The sequence below is a fragment of the Stegostoma tigrinum genome, chromosome 43, assembly GCF_030684315.1.
Source record: "Stegostoma tigrinum isolate sSteTig4 chromosome 43, sSteTig4.hap1, whole genome shotgun sequence".
Taxonomy (NCBI): domain Eukaryota; kingdom Metazoa; phylum Chordata; class Chondrichthyes; order Orectolobiformes; family Stegostomatidae; genus Stegostoma; species Stegostoma tigrinum.
Window position 1 is genome coordinate 2929712 of NC_081396.1, and position 19282 is coordinate 2948993.

At 39.7% G+C, this 19282-nt stretch overlaps 1 gene segment (V, D, J or C); it reads left to right on the plus strand.

The window, feature by feature from the left end:
- The first annotated feature begins 241 nt into the window (after positions 1 to 241).
- Positions 242 to 18932, plus strand: LOC125448926 (Ig heavy chain C region-like). The segment is given in 9 exon segments: positions 242 to 336; positions 476 to 759; positions 858 to 865; positions 1147 to 1193; positions 9989 to 10309; positions 11043 to 11345; positions 11421 to 11738; positions 16997 to 17317; positions 18266 to 18932. Coding segments are annotated over 9 exon segments (2028 nt in total).
- Positions 18933 to 19282: the final 350 nt, after the last annotated feature.

A 19282-nucleotide genomic window follows, 5' to 3' on the forward strand; every position in this document is an offset into this window, starting at 1 on the left:
CACCCCAGAACATTTATTAATTAAGTGCAAATTGCACCAAACTGATTACGAAGACAATTCTGTCAAAACCTGCCAGTAGCTTCAGTATGAGAGATAATACTGAACCTACTGGCAGGTTTTGACAGAATTGTCTTCGTGGTTCAGTATGATTGGATTTCCATTCCTCCATATGCAAATAAACCTCACTTTCCGAATTTATAAGCGTTGTGCTCAGATGCTCAAGGTTGCTCCGAACAGTTGATGTCGACATCTGCGGTTACTCGGCTCAACGTTTCTATGCCAGTGAAGCAACAATGATTTTTTTGTGGTTCTCAGTAATGTTAGTCTGTTTATCAAGTAAGTGTTATTTGTTGAAATGTTAATTGAATACAATTGTGTCGAAGCGCCTACTTTGTCAAAATTGCTTAAATTTAATTTCTTATGTTTCCAATCAGGTGCATACAGTATTAAAGCTATTTTCTTTCTCTTCACACAGATAGCTTCTGTTTCAGAGTGGAGCAAACACCTGAAGCCGTTATCAAAGAGATAGGCGAATCGCTGACCATCCAGTGTGTGCTACCTGATAGCTTGTACGGTACATCGTGGTTCCGGAAAAATCACGGAAACGTAGATTGGGAACGCATAACTATTGGCGGACGATATGTTGAATCAGTAGACAAGGAAGCAAACTCGTTTTCTCTGACAATAAATGACCTGAGAGTTGAAGACAGTGCCACGTATTACTGCAAAGCTCAAGCTGACGCATGGTATGGTGGCTGTGTAAACACAGTGACTCAAAATACAACATAAAGCTGACGAGTAGTAAATAGCATTTCAACTTGCAAACGTGGCCAGGAATTGTATTCCCTTAATCACAGATGCTGTTGTAAGGAAAATGCAATGATTTCCAGGTCGGCTTTCATTGTAGCAATTTCCAAATTCCGAAATTTTCGAACATTGGACTTTCATTATCAGTCTGCTAGGAGCTTGCATTGCACACCTTAACTATATGGATGGACAAAAACTGAGAAAATTAGGATTTATTTCGCATTTCAAAGTATTTAAAGGATCTTTTTTAATCGGTAAAACTTTAGGATGTTTACTGCAGGACTTGCGACTGTTTCATCCTTTTGAGCGGGGCTGATGAGGAGATGACAGACTGTGCAGCTATTGCTACTATGACGGAGCTGGCACTGTACTGACGGTGTACTCTGGTAAGTCAACACATTTTAAATTATTTTTAATGTAGCGTTAAACGCATGAAAATTCAGAAGGGCTGTAGATCTTGCTGCGATTACATGGAAAACTATCGACAATCCTGCAACCATTTTTACAGATGACCATAATGTTCAGTAAAATTTGTTTTAACATTAGAATATGTTTAAAGTTTTACAACATGCTTTTGTCCCAGGATAAAGCCAATCGATTTTTATTTTTTTGAAAATATATCTGCAATTGATGAAAAATTCCCATATCATAGTAGAGACTCGTGGAGGTAAAGAGATGCACGGCACCAGAGAAGGTGTTTTTGCTCCTTCGTGTCAATATAAATCGAAAAACAACCATCTGACTATTCAAATCTCATTTTTCAGAACTTAATAGTTTAACACTGAAAATGGAAACGAACGTTTTATAGTTACCACTTAATAGAGCCATGTCTCACGATCACACTGTAATTATGATTCCAACAAGTAATGCAAATCTTGACCAGGATTTAATTTCCAATTTAGTAAACTGCCACTTTCAAAATCGAAACAATGTCAAATGCTGAAAGACATTAGACAGTCCTGATTTTGTTCCTAAAATTTTACACTAGTCGCTGGAAAAAACGAGAATCTATGACTTTTTCCCAAAGAGTCATTCCGCCAATCCCCACCACCCGCACCCTTCATTTTCATGAAAACTGTAGCTAAGTTTTTTCCCGCTATAAACATAGACTTTGAATCAAATGGTGATCCGATGTCATTTGCAATTTAATAAAATTTGTTCTGTGAACGTCACTGGAAAACAAATCAGACTGTAGAACATAAAGCAAAACAAGAAAGAAAAGACAGAGTTCTGTTTGAATTCAGGTTGCATGGACGTCAGTCGTCTGACCTCGTCTTTCAGCTAATTTAAGCAATTGTATGACATCGTAAGAAATAAGTGATACGTTTGATATTTCTTTGGATAGCAGTAGAGAAAGAAAAGGGTTTTTCTTTTGAAACAGTCTGCGAGAGTAAACTAAATGGTCTCTCCATTTCCTGGAGCTTCCAACCAATATTTTCTATATAAAAAAGTTATTTGAAGACACAGTCCGATAACGTAAGATCAGAGATTTGTAAAAACTTGTCGTGTTGCAGTGGAGAACAGGATGTTTCAAAGCAGCTGCTCTTTGAATGCAACTCCGACTGCGCTCACTGTGTGAAGCATTCTGCTGACCAGGCGCTGTTTATTTTCTTTCATCAGCTGAAATAAATTTCTACTCCATTGCATTGAAGGCCAGCAGTGTGATGCAAATTGTGCGAGAATAATTATTGTGCTGTTGTAATTCCTTGCGGAGATAGAATCGTTAGCAGTTGAAAAAAAAAGGAATCATGCAAAACAAATTGCCTGAACAAAGAGAAACGATTGTTACTTTCGGTATATAGTGAGATTATAGAATGTTCGTAAATTAGTTACAACTGGTGGTCTCTAGTTCAAATAATTTCCAACTGCTGTAGCATCATTTGTGATTCTCTCTTGTTCGCAATGCAGTCATAAAGTTGTCAATTTCATTTGGTTCCTGCATTGCTGTAAGGGTTTACTGCAAAAAAAGTAAACGTGATAGTCTGAGATGTAGAAGAGGGTCATTTTTAAGCTGCATTTCTATTGGCAACGAAGTCACGAGTAAATGACCTGTGTTTAAAAAGGAATTTGAATATTATTGACAATGCTATTTCAGTTAGAGATAATATTCTAGAGCAGATCTGCAAGTAGATTGAGAGTGAAATATTTGTGAAAATAGCCTTTTTTGAGGCAATAATTGGTTTACTTCCCCTTCATTATATTATTCAATTTTCACTATTTAACATAAATGGATCGTAATTTCATTTTCTAAATGTTCGTTTGTAAGATGGCGCCTCAATTCAGAATTAGCTCTTTTTTTCAATATTTTCCAATTTATTCAGTCACCTCGTTTTCCAGGCCGCTGGACGAATCCAAGATAGACCTCCTTGCGTTATATTCCATTGCCCTTTCAAACTCTGCTTACTTTCGCATTTTTCACTGTAAGATACTTACTTCTTGAAATCTTCCACAAATATTCTGCTTTCAATTGAACGTAGGGCAGCACTAGAACCAACAAGCCTGTCTCTCGTGGCCAATTATGATGCCATTTTAAACTTATCCCATTGGCTGCACGTGGTCAATATCCCTCTATTCCCTGTCTGTTCATCTGTCCGTCCAAATGCACCTTGAACATTCCACCATGTCTACTTTTGTCACTTCCCTCGGCAGTGCAACCCAGACACCTGCCAACGTCTGCCTAAAAAAAAGCCTTGCATATTTCGTTCAGACTGTGTCCATCTCAGCTTAATCCCAACAATATACACTCCTATCCTGTGGAACACAAAACTCCGACTATCCACTTATGTCCTCTCATATTTTCATATACATCGATTAGATAGACCCTCACAATCCACCACTCTCGTGAGATCAATCCAGTAACGTGCAAGTTCTCTTTATAGTATGTGTGCACCCAACTTATCCAAAGCTTCCATATAATTCCTATAATGCAGCGACCAAAACTGCATGCATTTCGGGCCTCAGAATAGCTTGTTATCTATTATGTTGCTGCTAAATCGTGTAAAGACCACTCATGACATAGGAGAGTTGTTTCATTAAATTATAATCAGCGGAATAATATATCATTGAATACGATTTGCTCAGTTTCACTGTTTGAATTTTTGCTGGACTGGAAACGATGACCTTCAACCATGTGTTTCCATTCAGTTGAAATATGGTGATCACGATGCAAAATCCCATATGATTGTTGCAATCCTGTATTCGGAAGACAGAATCTTAAACCATGTCTAATGCATAGTGTTTTTCCTCACCTGATACAAGTGGAAGCACATAACTTTGCTTTCTCATGCACAAAAGATGCAGATCTTTTCTTCATAATTGCTTTCACTGGAAGTCTTACATTTCTCCGTGCACTTTTCTTTTCAAAGTAACATTATTGATTTACAGCTGTTATAATTCTAAACTTGAGCAATGACAGTTCAGTAACATTCATTCGACAAACCATGCAATCCAGTAAGCAACAGTGATTTGCATTTGCATTGTAGTTAAACCTAATTAAAGATGGCACTTGGAGTGAAGGGAACGCAAGACAGAACAAGCCGGAGGCAAGGGAACTGAGTTCAAATGAGAGGCACTGAGAGGCAATTAGCAACCATGAGATTACGACCAAGTGCAAAATACTGTTCTGCCTTATAAGAAACTCAATGGTCCATAAATCACTGCACACGCATCGTGGAAATTATGGTCATGAAATAATACTTCTTTTTAATCATTCATGGAATATTGGCTTCGCTAGCAGGCCAGGAGCTACCCAAACCTGGTTGTCGTTGCGAAGTTAGTGGTGAGCTGCCTTTGTGAAATGCGCTGAAGTTTGACGCACAATGTTCCTTCGGAGGGGATTTCAAGGATTTTAGCCCAATGACAGTGAAGTAATAGTGATACTTTTCTCATTCAAGATCGTGGTTAGATTGAATGGGAACTTGCAGGTGGTGGTTTTCTCATGTATCTGCTGTCTTTGCTCTTTTAGGTTGAGTGGTCGTGTGATGTTTGGTGAATTTCTGTGGTGACGGGAGCTTATGTTAGTGGATTTAGCGCGAATGAAGCAAGTTGCTTTGCACTGGATGGTGTCAGGCTTCTTGAGTGATGTTGAGCAAATGCTCTCATCATGTCATGTAAGGAATATTGTATCACACACATGACTTGTGCCTTGTATACGGTGGACAGGCTTTGGTGAGGCAGGATGTCATTCATTTGCCGCATTATGACAATTCCCTGGTCTACAATTTTAGACATTGTATTTATATGGCAAATCCAGTTGAGTTTCTGGTCAATGGTAACCCTAGGATCCAGTTATAGCAACACCATTGAATGACAAGCAGTGGTTGTTACATTGTGTCTTATTGGAGAATGCCATTACGTCGCATTTGTGTGGCACACATATTTCTTGGGGAATTCAGTTGTGGATAGTATCAGCTGCTTCACATGACAAAAGCGAACCTGGAAGATTTTCGCTACTGAAAAGTGCAGATCAAAAAAATCTGTAATTCCGTCCAAAGAAAGCACACTTCTGATCTGTGAAAATTTTGCGTGCCAGAGTTACTGGGCAGAAATATGCGTAGAACCAGTCATAGTTTTTATTGCAACCCTAAATGCGTGGCTAAATCTAACATTTACAATTTGCTTTGATATTGTGGTACAGCTAATGTGTTCAGAGTCTGATTACCTGCGGCTGTTTATGTATTTAGCCTGATTTTTCTATTTTCCCGACTGTATTTGCTCAGTATTTCGCAATTGCTGTTAGATTAAAACGTTGCAATTTTATAAAACGCCCTCAACTGTGATAAGAGTTAATCACACAGTAACTTATAGAATATACCAATTGGCGTTGAATAACGGCTGATACCTTAATCACTAGACGCATCTTTCTGCGTTTTGTTCTGAAGAGCCTTGTCGAAATATGTTCTACCTGTATCATATCCTTTATGGTTACAACAATAAGAGCACTACCTTCGACTTTAAGTTCCTAACGGATCGTTATAATGAGGCCAAGAATCTGAACTATCTAATTGGATTTGGTATTGACCAAGATTAGGTCCAGGTATGATCTAGGTTGGACGATGCTGTCATGGTTAATAAAGTGTATTGCTCGTATTCAAATGCCAAGCAGAAAGAACCAAACCAAAAGAAGTGCTATAAAACTGATACATTGTACATCTGATACGGTGGCGAGTAGCAGGTGATATACAACAGGAAAATTAATGAACAGCACAGATCATGCTGACAACACATTATGCACAAGAATAAGTTTTGAAAAGTTTTAGGAGAGTGTATGAATCAGTTTAATATCATTAAAAATGTGGGGATCAGTGTGGAAACATCGACACTGACTAACCTCACTAAGAAGAGATGCTTATGTCAAAAGTGCCAAAATGGAGGAGAGCTTCAGCATGCAACAGATGCTCTCTCAGCAACCCCTGAAACAAGAAGGAATAGCTAACGCGTGGTCTTTGCCTGGAATGCTACTTATATACGCATCTCATAAGCGAAGTTGGTATATACAAGACGAAAATGTGATTGCAAGTTGTAGTCGTTATTTTCGATTCACGATATAGGAGAATATTTTACTTACCGTCGGTATATTATTTAATTCGTCGGAAATAGCCCAGATTTTTGAACTACAAGACTCCTGACAGTTTTACTTACTCCAACTCAGAAAAGACTAAAATTCTAGTCGACATCCGTACACCACACACCTCACCTTTTGAAAGATATGTTAAAATGAATATTCAAACAGCACAGATTCATCAAGTAATTAAAATGAAGTAAAACTGCAGAGGCAGTGTTGAACAGACCAGACAATTATCAAATTAAAATATTGCAAGTGGGAATATTCGGGCAGTAGGTTTACAGATTTCACAGAGTATTAGAGGTAAAGTGTAGCGTGAAGATAAAGAAATGCACCCTGCAGTATACATTGATTTGTCATTTTAAATATGTAATTCATGGATGAGATTAGTACTCAATTACTCCGATAAAGAGTAGTTCATATTTGGACGTTGCCACTAACTGGAGTGTTCTGGTAGTAATCAACAGCAATCTTCAAAACTGTGATTTTATTTTCTGAGATTTTATAATGAGAACATTGTTTTCATTTGTCTGGAAGATGCAAGCAGAGAAAGTTGTTGATAATCAGGATTTCCACTTTGCTTAACGCAGACTGGGGTATTGTAGCGCATAAGTAGAAGAGTAGGAGAAATATTTTACATGAGCACAAGTGATTTTTATCAGCCCTTATGATTGTAAATTAGTGCAAAGGAAACAAGCTGGACTGAGCTCTGTGAAATAGTGAGGGACAATGAAATCCTAATTTATGAGGAAGGCATTTGGGGAACAGAGGCAATAGCGTTGTATGCATTTTATCACTGTGTTGCCAAGCAAAAGCACAACAGCCTGAAAATATTCAATTGAGATAAACTTCTAAGACATGAGAAAGAACATGAAACCTGTTTGAATACTGGGACAGATTAAATACCGAAGCACATAACATTTTTGAACTCTGAGCAGGCAGTCGAAGCATTAACTCTGCTTGCTCTCTACAGATGCTGCCAAACTTGCTAAGTTTCTCCAGCAGTTTCTTTTTTTATTTGCAGATTTCCACCATCAGCAGTGCTTTGCTTTATTTTACAATACTGTTCACTGAAAGGACATGTCTAAGTTGCTAAGTAAGTAGTTTTGACTTGTCCTCACTTCCAGAGAGTGAGTGTCAAAGCTGCTACAAACAAACAGTATATAAACTGAATAGTACACAATAGGCAAAGATGTGATACCACCAAATGAGGAAATAATAGCGAAGATGAACAGGGTAAAGTAGACAAAGATTGAACACTGTCAAATGCTGAAAACGGCTAGAGTCATAAAAGCACGTGTTTGAACAGAAAGTGCCTCAGGATGCTCAGGGACGTTTGGGTGAAAATAATTCAAATTCTTTAGTTGGGCTTCCAAACAATCTCATAATTGTGTAGGCTTCAGAAACCTGAGGGATTCCAGATATAATTAAGGTTCGACAGAAATAAAAGATTACAAAAAAAACATTATAAATCTCTTCCCAGAAACACATTAACAAAACTGAAAGCTGTGGCTGCAACGACTAATGTATACAGAAACAATAGCCTCTTCTAATGCTGCATCAAATGGTAGCTATTACGCAGCTTTTCAAAATTATGTTTCAGTTTTGATTGCATGATGGACTGCGTCATGGGGACATGGAAACACGAGTAGGTCATTCAACCTGGAGAGGCTACTCCGCCAATCAGTACAATTACCGCTGATCAAGGGCTTCAATAGCTTCTAACCATGCCATCCCAATAAACTTGTACGATACGAGAAAACTTAAATTGGTCGATTTCTCACTTAAACAAGCTTAAATGCTGATCTTCCACAGAACTCTGCGGAGAGAATTCCGGATACATACAACCCATCGAGTTTACATTTTAAAAAAACCCTCATCTCAAAAATGTACCTTCTGCCTTACTTTTGTTTGAATTGTGCCCCGACTCCCCTACTAGGGTAAATATCTTACGTGTGCCTACCCCAGTCCAGCCCTATAAGTACTTTGTAAGTTTCAACTGACTTCGCTTTCTTCAAAACACTGCACAAAAGTTTGCCGGTTCCTTCTTCATTGAGCAACTCCACCCCGTGACAGGTAGTCTTTCATTGCTCTCCCACTGCTAAAGCAATACGTGCTCTGAGGTAGCGAGACAAAAAAATGCAAGCAGATCATGTTTCTTTTGCTTCTACATGCTGTGGAGATCTAACCATGAAAGCTTTAGGCATGAGCCAACAGTTGGCACCGGAGAAGATTTTTAAAGTCAGTTTGAGGAGGGAAAAATACTTAGACATGAAAAAAAAGGCCAGATAAATGGTACATAGCACTGGCTTCAAAAGAGACAAAGCAGGTTATCTTACAGGGCAAAACCTGAAGCAGTGTCAAGGTGCCCGATGTAAAAATGTAACGTAGAATGACATTTAGTTTTCATTTACTATGCATTCTATGGTAACTAGTATTCCAATTAGAATTCACTTTCTGAGAGATCAGCACTCGCCTGTCACGCAGTGCGCATTATTTTCCCTTGCACAGTCACGCAAATGGCCCTGATGAGTGACAGTTTCGACGAAAGTTCTCTTTATTCAGTCAGTGTGCAGATAGCGAAGGTTCTTCGAGAAATTACTAAGCATTACGTCAGCAAGTTTTAAGTCCATAGGTTTGTCGTGAGGGCCCTGCTGGATACAAAAATTGTGACAAAGTATAAGTCAGAAAAAGTAGTGTCAAGCGCTTTTCAAAAGTAAACTAACACCCGACATCATGATATGTAGCAGGTAGAAACTTAACGAAACATGTGAATATGAGAATTTGGAGTAGAGGCAGGCTATTTAAACCCCTGTCTTCACTGCATCGAAAAAAAATGCATATCTGATCTGTTTTTAGTTGAATTCCATATGTGCATCTAATCCAGATAATCTTTGCGCCCCCTGCCTAAGAAGAAACAATCCACCTTGATGTTAAAAGTAATCGCTGATGAAAAAAAAAATAAATGTCGCTTACCGCTCTGAGACAAAAATAAAAGCTTTACTCAGTTCTAAAGAGGTAACAAATGATCTCAGCGTTGTCGAGGTCTAAGACTGGACGAACAAGCTCGAAACAAAATCTGTTACTCTTAGTGCGAACCAAAAGAACTGCGGATGCTGTAAGTCAGGATCAAAAACAGAAGTTGATGAAAAGCTCAGCAGGTCTGGTAGCATTTGTGAAGAGCAAATCAGAATTAACATTTCGGGCCTGGTGACGCTTCGGCAGAACCGGTCACCGGAGCCGAAAGGTTACCTCTGATTTTCTCTTCACAGATGCTACCAGACCTGCTGAGCTTTTCATCAACTTCTGTTTTTGCTCACGTTTCGTGCAAATATAGAATGCATTAAAATCTTAAATCGATGTCATCATACCGCTGTGTGAGAAGCTTCTGTTTTGAACAAAGCAAGAAAGCTGTTATCGAGTCAATAGAAATTATAAATAGCTAGCAAAAAGAGAAGACACCAGATGACAGTGCATCAGCAGTGAAGAGAGAGAATACATAAGGATAGACTGCCAATCTCGAAGCTTGCTTGATTTTTGATGTGTTTAGATGTTAACTGAGATATTTGAGCTCGGGCCAAATGAGAATAACCTAAATATTTTTTTTTGTAATTGTAGCATCACAACGCTCTTCTCCAGCCATCAGTCTCCTCTATTCTGTAACAGACGAACTGAAGAGAAAAGGATATGTGCAGCTCGCCTGTCTGATCAGCGGATACTATCCAGAAACCATTGAAATAGAATGGGAGAAAAACAACCGTCGTGTAGATTCAGACATTACAACTACGGCCCCGGCGAAAATGACAAGTGGAGACTATAGTTCTACAAGCTTTCTCCAAGTATCCTTGCGGGAATTGAACGGCAGTAATGTGTACAGTTGCCAAGTAACTCATCCTTCAACCAACACTAATCAGAGAAAAGAAATTCAATTCGCATCAGGTAAGGAAACTGGCCTATTTTGCAGGCTTTCAAGTGAATCCTCTCAATATGTTTGTAAAGTATGGATGAGTTGGCATTTTAATTTATCGATAATATTTGATGTCTTCCTTCACTGGCACAATGAGTGAAGAAGCGCCAGTTCATGATGCAGTGAAAAACGACAATCAAGAGGATGGGAAATATTTCAGCAGGAAGAATCAGTGAATCTGAAGCCTTGGCTTAGAAAATAAACAATTATATGTTTGTTACATACAATACAATTATTTTTATAGAGGGAGTTAATTAGCATTGGATTTTATCATTTAATATTTGAGCAAAAATTGATCAGAACAATCTCGACCAAGCCAGAATGTGAAATATCAGTTGTGAGGACGGATTGGAGACTTTGTGACTGATCTTCTTGGAGAGAAGTAGGCAGAGAGGAGATTTCAAGAATGTTTCAAGAGCATGATCATGCTGTAGAGAATAGAAGCTGTTGCCGTTTGGAGAGGAAAAAAGAAATTACAAGAGGGAAGAGTTGTAAAGTGATGTGCAATTGAATTAGTAATGCCGTAAGAAAAACAAACCTAGGAAAACAATTAGAATATTGTTTCATTTTCAATAATCGCCTGCGCTAATGAAAGACAATGGTTCTCGTTAAATGAGTTGTCAGTGACATTAAATCATAGCCACACCTCAACAACCATCATCTTTAAAGCTGGCCGAATCTGAATCTCTGGTTTCTCATTGGCAGGTCTCATCGTATTTCTCAGAGACCCTACAGTTAAAGAAACCTGGATCAATAAGACTGCCACACTGGTGTGTGAGGTAGTTTCTACAATTTCCACTGCGGTTGTGATTTCTTGGACAGTTGATGGACAGGTAAGGACTGAAGGAACTCAGATTGAAGCGGGGAGAAAGGAAGGAAACCAGTATGTGACCGTTGGGCGTTTAACAAGCAGCGCGGAGGAATGGGATAGAGGCGTTGAATATACTTGCACCGCCAACGACAGCCAATCATCAACTGTGGTTACAAAAAGAACAAGAAAGACAAAGGGTAGGTAAAGAAAATATAGCATTATTTTGAATGTCAATGGAGGGAAGGCTAACGTGGTTTAAACTTCTGTTACAGTCATGCCAGTTGTGCCAAAGGTTCGTCTCATGCCTCCATCACCAGAAGAAGTTAAAAATACAAATATTGCTACGCTTACTTGCCTGATAAGCGGATTCTACCCTGGGAAAATAAACATAACCTGGGAGAAGGATGGAACAGTTTTGCACTCGAACATCAGCAGTTCGCCCACTGCTTTGGAGCAAGACCAGACTTTCAGCACCGGAAGCCTCTTAACAGTACCGGCAGCGGATTGGAACTCAGGAGCAAGATACTCCTGTGCCGTTTTTCATCTACCTTCACAATCCAACGAGAAAAAAGTCATTAGAAGCCTGAAAGGTAAGAACAGTTTCTCACATTACGTTCATATGAACAGTGTTGCATTCAGACACGTACGCCTGAATGCAACACTGAAACGTAATGAGGTTGCGACACATGCTAGAAGTATCACGATTTGATTAGTTCCATTAATGTTCTTAATTCACACGCTGTAATCCGTCAAGTAAATGATTCACGGTCAAAGTATGCATAGCGGCCAACTTTGTGAGAAGTCGATAATGCGCCGGTGAAGATTTGTCTGACTTCGTTGGGGCAAGTGCTTGGCGATTGCGTGCTGCGTACAAACAGTGCTCAATAGATTCAAAGTGATAATAGGAACTGCAGATGCTGGAGAATCCAAGATAATAAAATGTGAGGCTGGATGAACTCTCTGATGAAGGGTCTAGGCCCGAAACGTCAGCTTTTGTGCTCCTGAGATGCTGCTGGGCCTGCTGTGTTCATCCAGCCTCACATTTTATTATCAATAGATTCAAAGACAGGTTGTGCTCCATACAATGTTGAGGAAGAAAAAAATCTGCAAGTCGTCAGCTTTACTCCTTCTTTTCCACTTCAAATATGTTCAAAGACTGATCGTTAGACGAGTAAAAAAATGAATACGTTATCGGTGATGCACTTGTTCCAAGTTATATATGTCAAACAGCAAAATCTTCTTCTCCATAGATTCACACAGGGGAAAATAAAACGTCTAAATGAATGGCGCCGGATGCCATGATCTATTACTCAGACCATTTCAATTCTAGCTTCTATTTCTGGTCATTTACTTTTGCAGAAATGCATGTTTTCGTTAAGGGAGCTGGTGACAGGGAAGCAGTGAAACTTGCTGCAACAGTGGGTGCCTTCCCAAGATTGCAAAGAGTTTATTGGTGTCAGCTTGTTGTGTTTGGCGGCCTTGCAGTCGGGGATAATGCCCTCAGATTTATCACGCCTTAAGAACAGCCTGCTTTCACTTCGGATTTTGGCAAAGTGCTTGTAGTGCATTTTCTAATAACAGCCAAAATGAATTTGACCATTGTAGCATATCTTTATATTTTGCGCAAGCAACAACGTCTGCGCCTGACTTTCTGGAGGATAACCTACAGAAAATATATGGCAGAGTGAAATGAGTGGTGGGAATGTCACAGGATGAACACTGCTATTACAAAGGATCACTGTTTCTAAATTTCAGCCTCTACAATTGGTGTGTAATTGTGCATAAGAGTCGAGATGTAACAATAGCTGAATACTAAGCTATCCCGTTTGAAGGTGTGTAATTTTACAGTTCACACTGTTGGAATTATATCCAAATAACCTGAGAAGAAAACGTAACTTGGTCTTCCAATGACTTGAGGCGTTCCTTTCACCTGTGCTACGGGCAGAGCTGAATGGATCTCTCCGACTATAACCGCGGATACATGCTGATCTGCAGCTGTGATGACCACTGAGTGGAACACTCAGAGCTGAATAATGCATCGGAACTGCCAAGGCGCCAAGTCATAGAGTCACACAGCCTAGATACAGACCCCAGTCAAACCTATACATGACGACCAGGTATCCTAAAGTGAATTCATCTCATTTGCGTGCATTTGGCCCACATCTCTCTAAATGCTTCCTGTTCATGTACCTGTCCAAATTTCAGTGTTGCAATTATAGTGGCTTCTACCATGTACAGTGGCAGCTGAATCCATACACAAACCACCTTGTGTGTGAAAAAAATGCCCCTCAGGTCCGTTTCAAATCTTTCTACTGTCACCTTAAACTTATGCCACATAGTTCTGAATTTTCGTCTCCTGGGAAAAGACCTTGGTTATTCACCAAAACTATGCTGCTCATGATTTTATCAATCTCTTTCTGGTCACCCCTCAGCCTATGACACTCCAGGGAAATTAGCCCCAGCCCATTCAGCTTCACCCCATAGATCAAACACGCTAAATCTGGCAACATTATTGCAAATATTTTCTGAACCATCTCAAGTTTTACATCTTTCCTGGAGCAGGGAGACCAGAATTGAACGCTGTGTTCCAAAAGTGGCCTCCCAATGCCCTGTACGGCTGCAAAACGACCTCCCAATTTCTATACCAAATACACTGACCAATTAAGGCAAGCGTACCAAACGCCTTCTTCATCATCCTGCCTACCTGAGACTCCACTTTTCAGGAACTATGAGTCTGCAATCTAAGGTCATTTTGTTCAGCAATACTCACAGGGACTTAACATTAAGTGTAGAAGTCCTGCCCTAATTTGCCTCATCAAAATGCTGGATCTCGTATTTGTCTAAAGTAAACTCGATCTGCCACTCTTCGGCCCGTTTGCCAACTGATCGAGATCCCCTTGTACTCTGCGGTAAAAACCAAAATAACTGCGGATGCTGTAAATCAGGAACAAAAACAGAAGTTGCTGGAAAAGCTCAGCAGGTCTGCCAGCATCTGTGAAGAAAACGTTCTGAGGAAGTGTCACCAGATCCGAAACATTAACTCTGATCTTTTCTTCACAGATGCTGCCAGAGCTGTTGAATTTTTCCAGAATTTTTTTTTGTACTCTGATGTAACTTTCTTCGATACCCACTGCACCAATTTTGTTGTGGTCTGCAAACATAGTAACCACACAACCGATATTCACATTCAAACTATTTACATAAATGACAAAAAGTAGTGGACTCAGCAGTGACCCTTGTCGCACAGTGCTGGTCACAGGCCTCCAATCCGAAAAGCAACTATCCACTACCACCCTCTGTCTAACCTTATGCTAGAACAAAGAGCGTTAATGAATCTGTTGCAGATGTTAGGGCCTAGGATCCTACATCTTTATGTTTAATTCAAATAGCATCTTATTTTTCTAAACTCCAGTAGAAATGAGCATAATCTTTCTTTTTTTTTTCTCTGAAGACAACCATTGCATTCCAAGATTTAGTCTGGTAATCCCTCTCTCAGCTAACTCCCAGTGCGTTCACATTTCTTAAACGGAGTGAGCATACTCTGCATATTACATCAGATGTAATCCCAAGTCATTTCAAAATTGGAACATAACTTGCTATTTTGTATTCAATTCCTTTCGTGATGAATTATCACATTGTGGCAACATTATTAATTACTTGCTGCGCCTATTTACCATTTGTAATTTCTGAGGTCATTGCTGTCACTCTGCATCTTGGACGTCTGCAGTCTCTCAGCATTTGCTCAGTATAAAAGATTGAACCGGAATTAGGCCATTCAGTCTTCAGAGCCTGCTCTGCCATTCGATACGATGATTCTTTCTAATCCAACTCACTATTCTGCTCCGTCTTTCTTCCCTTATCCTTCTTTCCCTTTTGTCCTCAGAGTCGCTTCGAACACCTTTCGAAAACATTCAACATTTTGGCCTCAGTCATGTTCTGTGGCAGGAATTTCCAATCGCATATCAGTGTCAATGTGAAAACATTTCTCATAATTAGATGTTTCTATCAGAACTTTGCTGCCAAAACGACAATTTTCCCGAACAGGGTCTGTTTGCAACAATATTGCCCAATCACCAAACTAATATGTTGTTTTTATCCTTTTTACTAGCCTTCTTACAGTCTTTTCAAAAGGTAATCCCCTTGTCTTCTTTGCAGCTTGAGCAAAATTGACAATTATGCCTTCTGACAATTTGTCCAATATCCTTCCTGTAAGTTGTAAAGCATTAGCATTGATTCTTGTCAGACAACAGATATTATTTATTTCCAACCTGAAAGCATTAATTTATACCTCATTTCCCTTCATTTTAACCAGTCAAACTGTGTTCCATGTTCAGTTGTATTTCCAGTTTTCCCCAACCTGACAGTCTTTACATTAGATTCCCTACAGTGTGGAAACAGGCCCTTCGGCCCACCAAGTCCAAACCGACCCACATAGCATCCCACCCCTTATAGCCCACACACCCCTGAACATGACGGACAACTTAGCATGGCCCCTCCACCTAGCCTGCACATCTTTGGACTGTGGGAGGAAACCCACGCAGCTACGGGGAGAATGTGCAAACTCCACACAGACAGTCGCCCGAGGCTGGAATCGAACCTGGGTCGCTGGTGCTGTGAGGCTGCAGTGTTAACCACTGAGCCACCGTGCCGCCCCCAAGAGTATCAACCAACTATCAAATACTGCCTTAAAACATTAGTTTAATAACTTTCCCTAGTTTCTGGAGAAAGAGAAATAAATAACTATTTTTTTCAATTGAGAATATGTAGAGTCCTCATCTCGAAATTAAGAGCAACACGTTGCATTTCTAGGATGCATAATAATTACGTCTTCAGAACTCAGAATTTGGAAGGATAGACATTGGATGCGAATGGGAACAATCCAGAAACGCATTCTATAACATTTTGGTCCCTTTTCATCTGGATTAAGTGACAAATTTGGCATTGATATGGCAAAATAATGTGATTATGCCCCTGAGTAGAAGACGTTATCCCACTGGAAGAATATAGATGTAACATAAGTGATTACTGAAAGTCTCTAAATGATGTATTAGCCATTGCTAAGAGGAAAGCAGTTTCACTGCTCACAGTGGCAACTTCTATTCGTTGTCTCTGGTATTGTGAACATGAGCAATATCAGTTTACTCGAACTGTTAAAAATATACTTCTACATAAGAAAACGTGTCAGGAGAAGTTTCCTTTAGGCTAGGTATGATGTCGTAATGCAAGTCTCATTTTATACTTTTAATTCAATGTGACAACGTATTTCCAACAAAGCTCCTTCGTAAACTGATATTGCATTTCTTTATTCCATCAAAAGAAAAATGTGACCTCAAAAAACAAACGAAATCCATGCAGAGTTGATGTGGGAAATCTGAAGTTTAGTCCAAAGGTAATAAAGTCTTTCATTCCTTGAACACAGTCAGACCAATATCAAGACTGACACAGAGCACACTCTGATGATCTTAGCTGGTGCAATCTTGGAATCCGCAGCTTTCGGTAAAAGTAATGAACACCAGCATTGCTTCATTTCATGGGTAGGTATGTGTTCAGCACCGGAACTGAAAGAGTCTGCACGATTAACCTCCCAGTCGGAAAAAAAAAGTGACACCCTGTGGAATGTTCGGAAGTGTTACAGGTAACTTTCTCCATGGAAGCTGGAGCAAGTTAAAAATAAAGCACAGTCCAGGGGAGTCCATCATTTTACAAAGTATTCAAGAAATAAAATGTACTGAGAAGAACAGTTTAGAGTAAGTGTAATTGTTTCTTGCCTCTTGGAATATGTTGCAGTTGTTTCAAGTTATGTTTTCAAAATATCATCTTAAAATAACTATTCTATTGTTATTTCAAGCTGATTGTCACAAGGGAGTCATTTCTGTCAATGTTCAGAAGCCTTCATTTGAAGAGATTTGGAACCAGCTGACTGCTACTGTTGTGTGTGAAGTTCTCTACGTTGATTTGGAAAACATCAGCGTGTCCTGGCAAGTGGATGGGAGCTGGAGGACGGAAGGAGTCGATACTCAGAAGCCTGAGTGGAGAGGAAGTGAATTGGCCATCATTAGCAAACTCCAAGTCACTACTATGGAATGGAACAGTGGGGTGGAATATGTTTGTTTCGTAGAGAACAATGCATTACCAACCCCAGTGAAATCATCCACCAGAAAACTCATGGGTAAGATATTTTGTTGCATATGTTCAACATATCGCCCATGATTTTCGGTCAATGCAACACCGAAGAGTATGCCATCCGATGTATCACTCTCGTCTTTAGCTTGGCTTGGATACCAACCCCTTCTGCGACGAGCAGGGCTTGTGTCAGTATCAAAAACAAAGTTGCTGGAAAAGCTCAGCATGTCTGGCAGCATCTGTGAAGGAGAAAACAAGTTAACGTTTTGGGTCCGGTGACCATTCTTCACAGCATTCGGCTTTTATCTTGTGGCAGAATTTCTGAGTTTAGAACTTAGCATCTTAAATGCATTCGAAACAACACGGCTTTTTTTAGCGATTTTTCTTGGTTAATTGTTGACGTAAAACAGAACTTTTTTTGCCGCTGACTTCTCTTAGTCATTTGACACGCACTGTGCTGCCAAATGTTTCCTGCCAAAGAGAGATAGTTATCAAATTTCCAAGGATGCACACCCTATCAAAAGAACTGGCAGACGGGCAGAGGAGGCGCAGTTGCCTTGTGAGTAAGAAATGAAATTATATCGGTAGCAAAAATAAGGATAGAGTTAGTAAGCATAAAATCTGTATGGGTAGAGTTGAAGAACCACAAGGTCCCAGGTAGAACCTCCTGGTAGGAATCAGGAGATGGCTCAGAACTCTGTTGGAGAGTCACCTGACTCAAAACATCATAAGCTCTGCTTCCCCGCTCCCCGCCCCCCACCCCACAGATGCTGCCAGACCTGCTGAAATTCTCCTGCAATTGTGTGCCTGTGTGTCTTTGCTTCAGATCTCTTGCAGCCGCCGTTCTTATTTGTGTTATAGATACAAGTAAACTTGCATGGGTTTGAAGCTTTTTTTTAAATGTCCAAACAAAATTCTTCTTTACAGAGGGCACTGGAAAGTGAGAATTAACCAAAATATAGCATCTGTGTAATAAACTTCATTCTCTTTGCAGTTGGACAAATGCATCCTCCTAAAGTCTACGTTCTGCCTCCATCAGCGGATGAGATTAAAACTGAGAAGACAGCTACTCTCGTGTGCCTCGTCACTGGTTTCTATCCAGCTGATATTTACATTGCTTGGATGGCCAATGACACGCTTTTGGATTCGGGTTCTCTGAGCCAACCAATCACCAAGAGGGAAGAGCATTCCCATTCCATTGCCAGCAGATTGCAAGTCACTGCGGCAGAGTGGAACAGTGGCGTTACTTATTCCTGTTTAGTGGGACACCTGTCCCTTAAAAGAAACTTAATTAGAAGTACAAATAATTTCCAGGGCAAACCTACATTGTTTAACGTGTCTGTTGTTCTAACTGACAGTTTAAAACCTTGCGTATAACTACCAGCATTGAATAATTGCTTACTATGGAGTTAAGAATGCGGTGGTGTTCACAAATGTTTCTGATTCGTCAATCGTCACAGAACTCTCCAGACCAGCAAACACTTGCCCACATTTCAGGGAGGTGAATAAATTGAATACATCAATAAAATGTAAATGTGCTTAGAATCTGATGGTAAAGAATTAGCTTAGTCCTGCCTGATACTACAGTAATTCTAAACATATTTTGAAGGGTTTTGTGACTTGGTGATGAACAGAAGGTTGTGTTTCATCACATAATTGCAATAAATGGTCAATTTAAAAACAAAATCTTCTGATTTCCATATCTATATCTCTGTTTCGCATGCATTTAATCTTCATGCAGATAATTTATAAATGAATCCATATATGTATGACGTCCATTCCATAGAATATCGCAACACATTTCCATTTCTACTCTGCTGCCAGATTCAAGTTTGCTTTCAAGGAAGTTATACTGACCCTCGAAGATTTGCGTTTAACCCAAGGGGAATAGGATGAAAGGAAATATTAGTAGGTGACCAACTCAGATTGGATGGGCCGAAGGGTCATTTGCTGCCCTGTAAACCTCTATTAGAATCAGTTGACCGAAGGTGACTGAAGGTGAGATCATCAG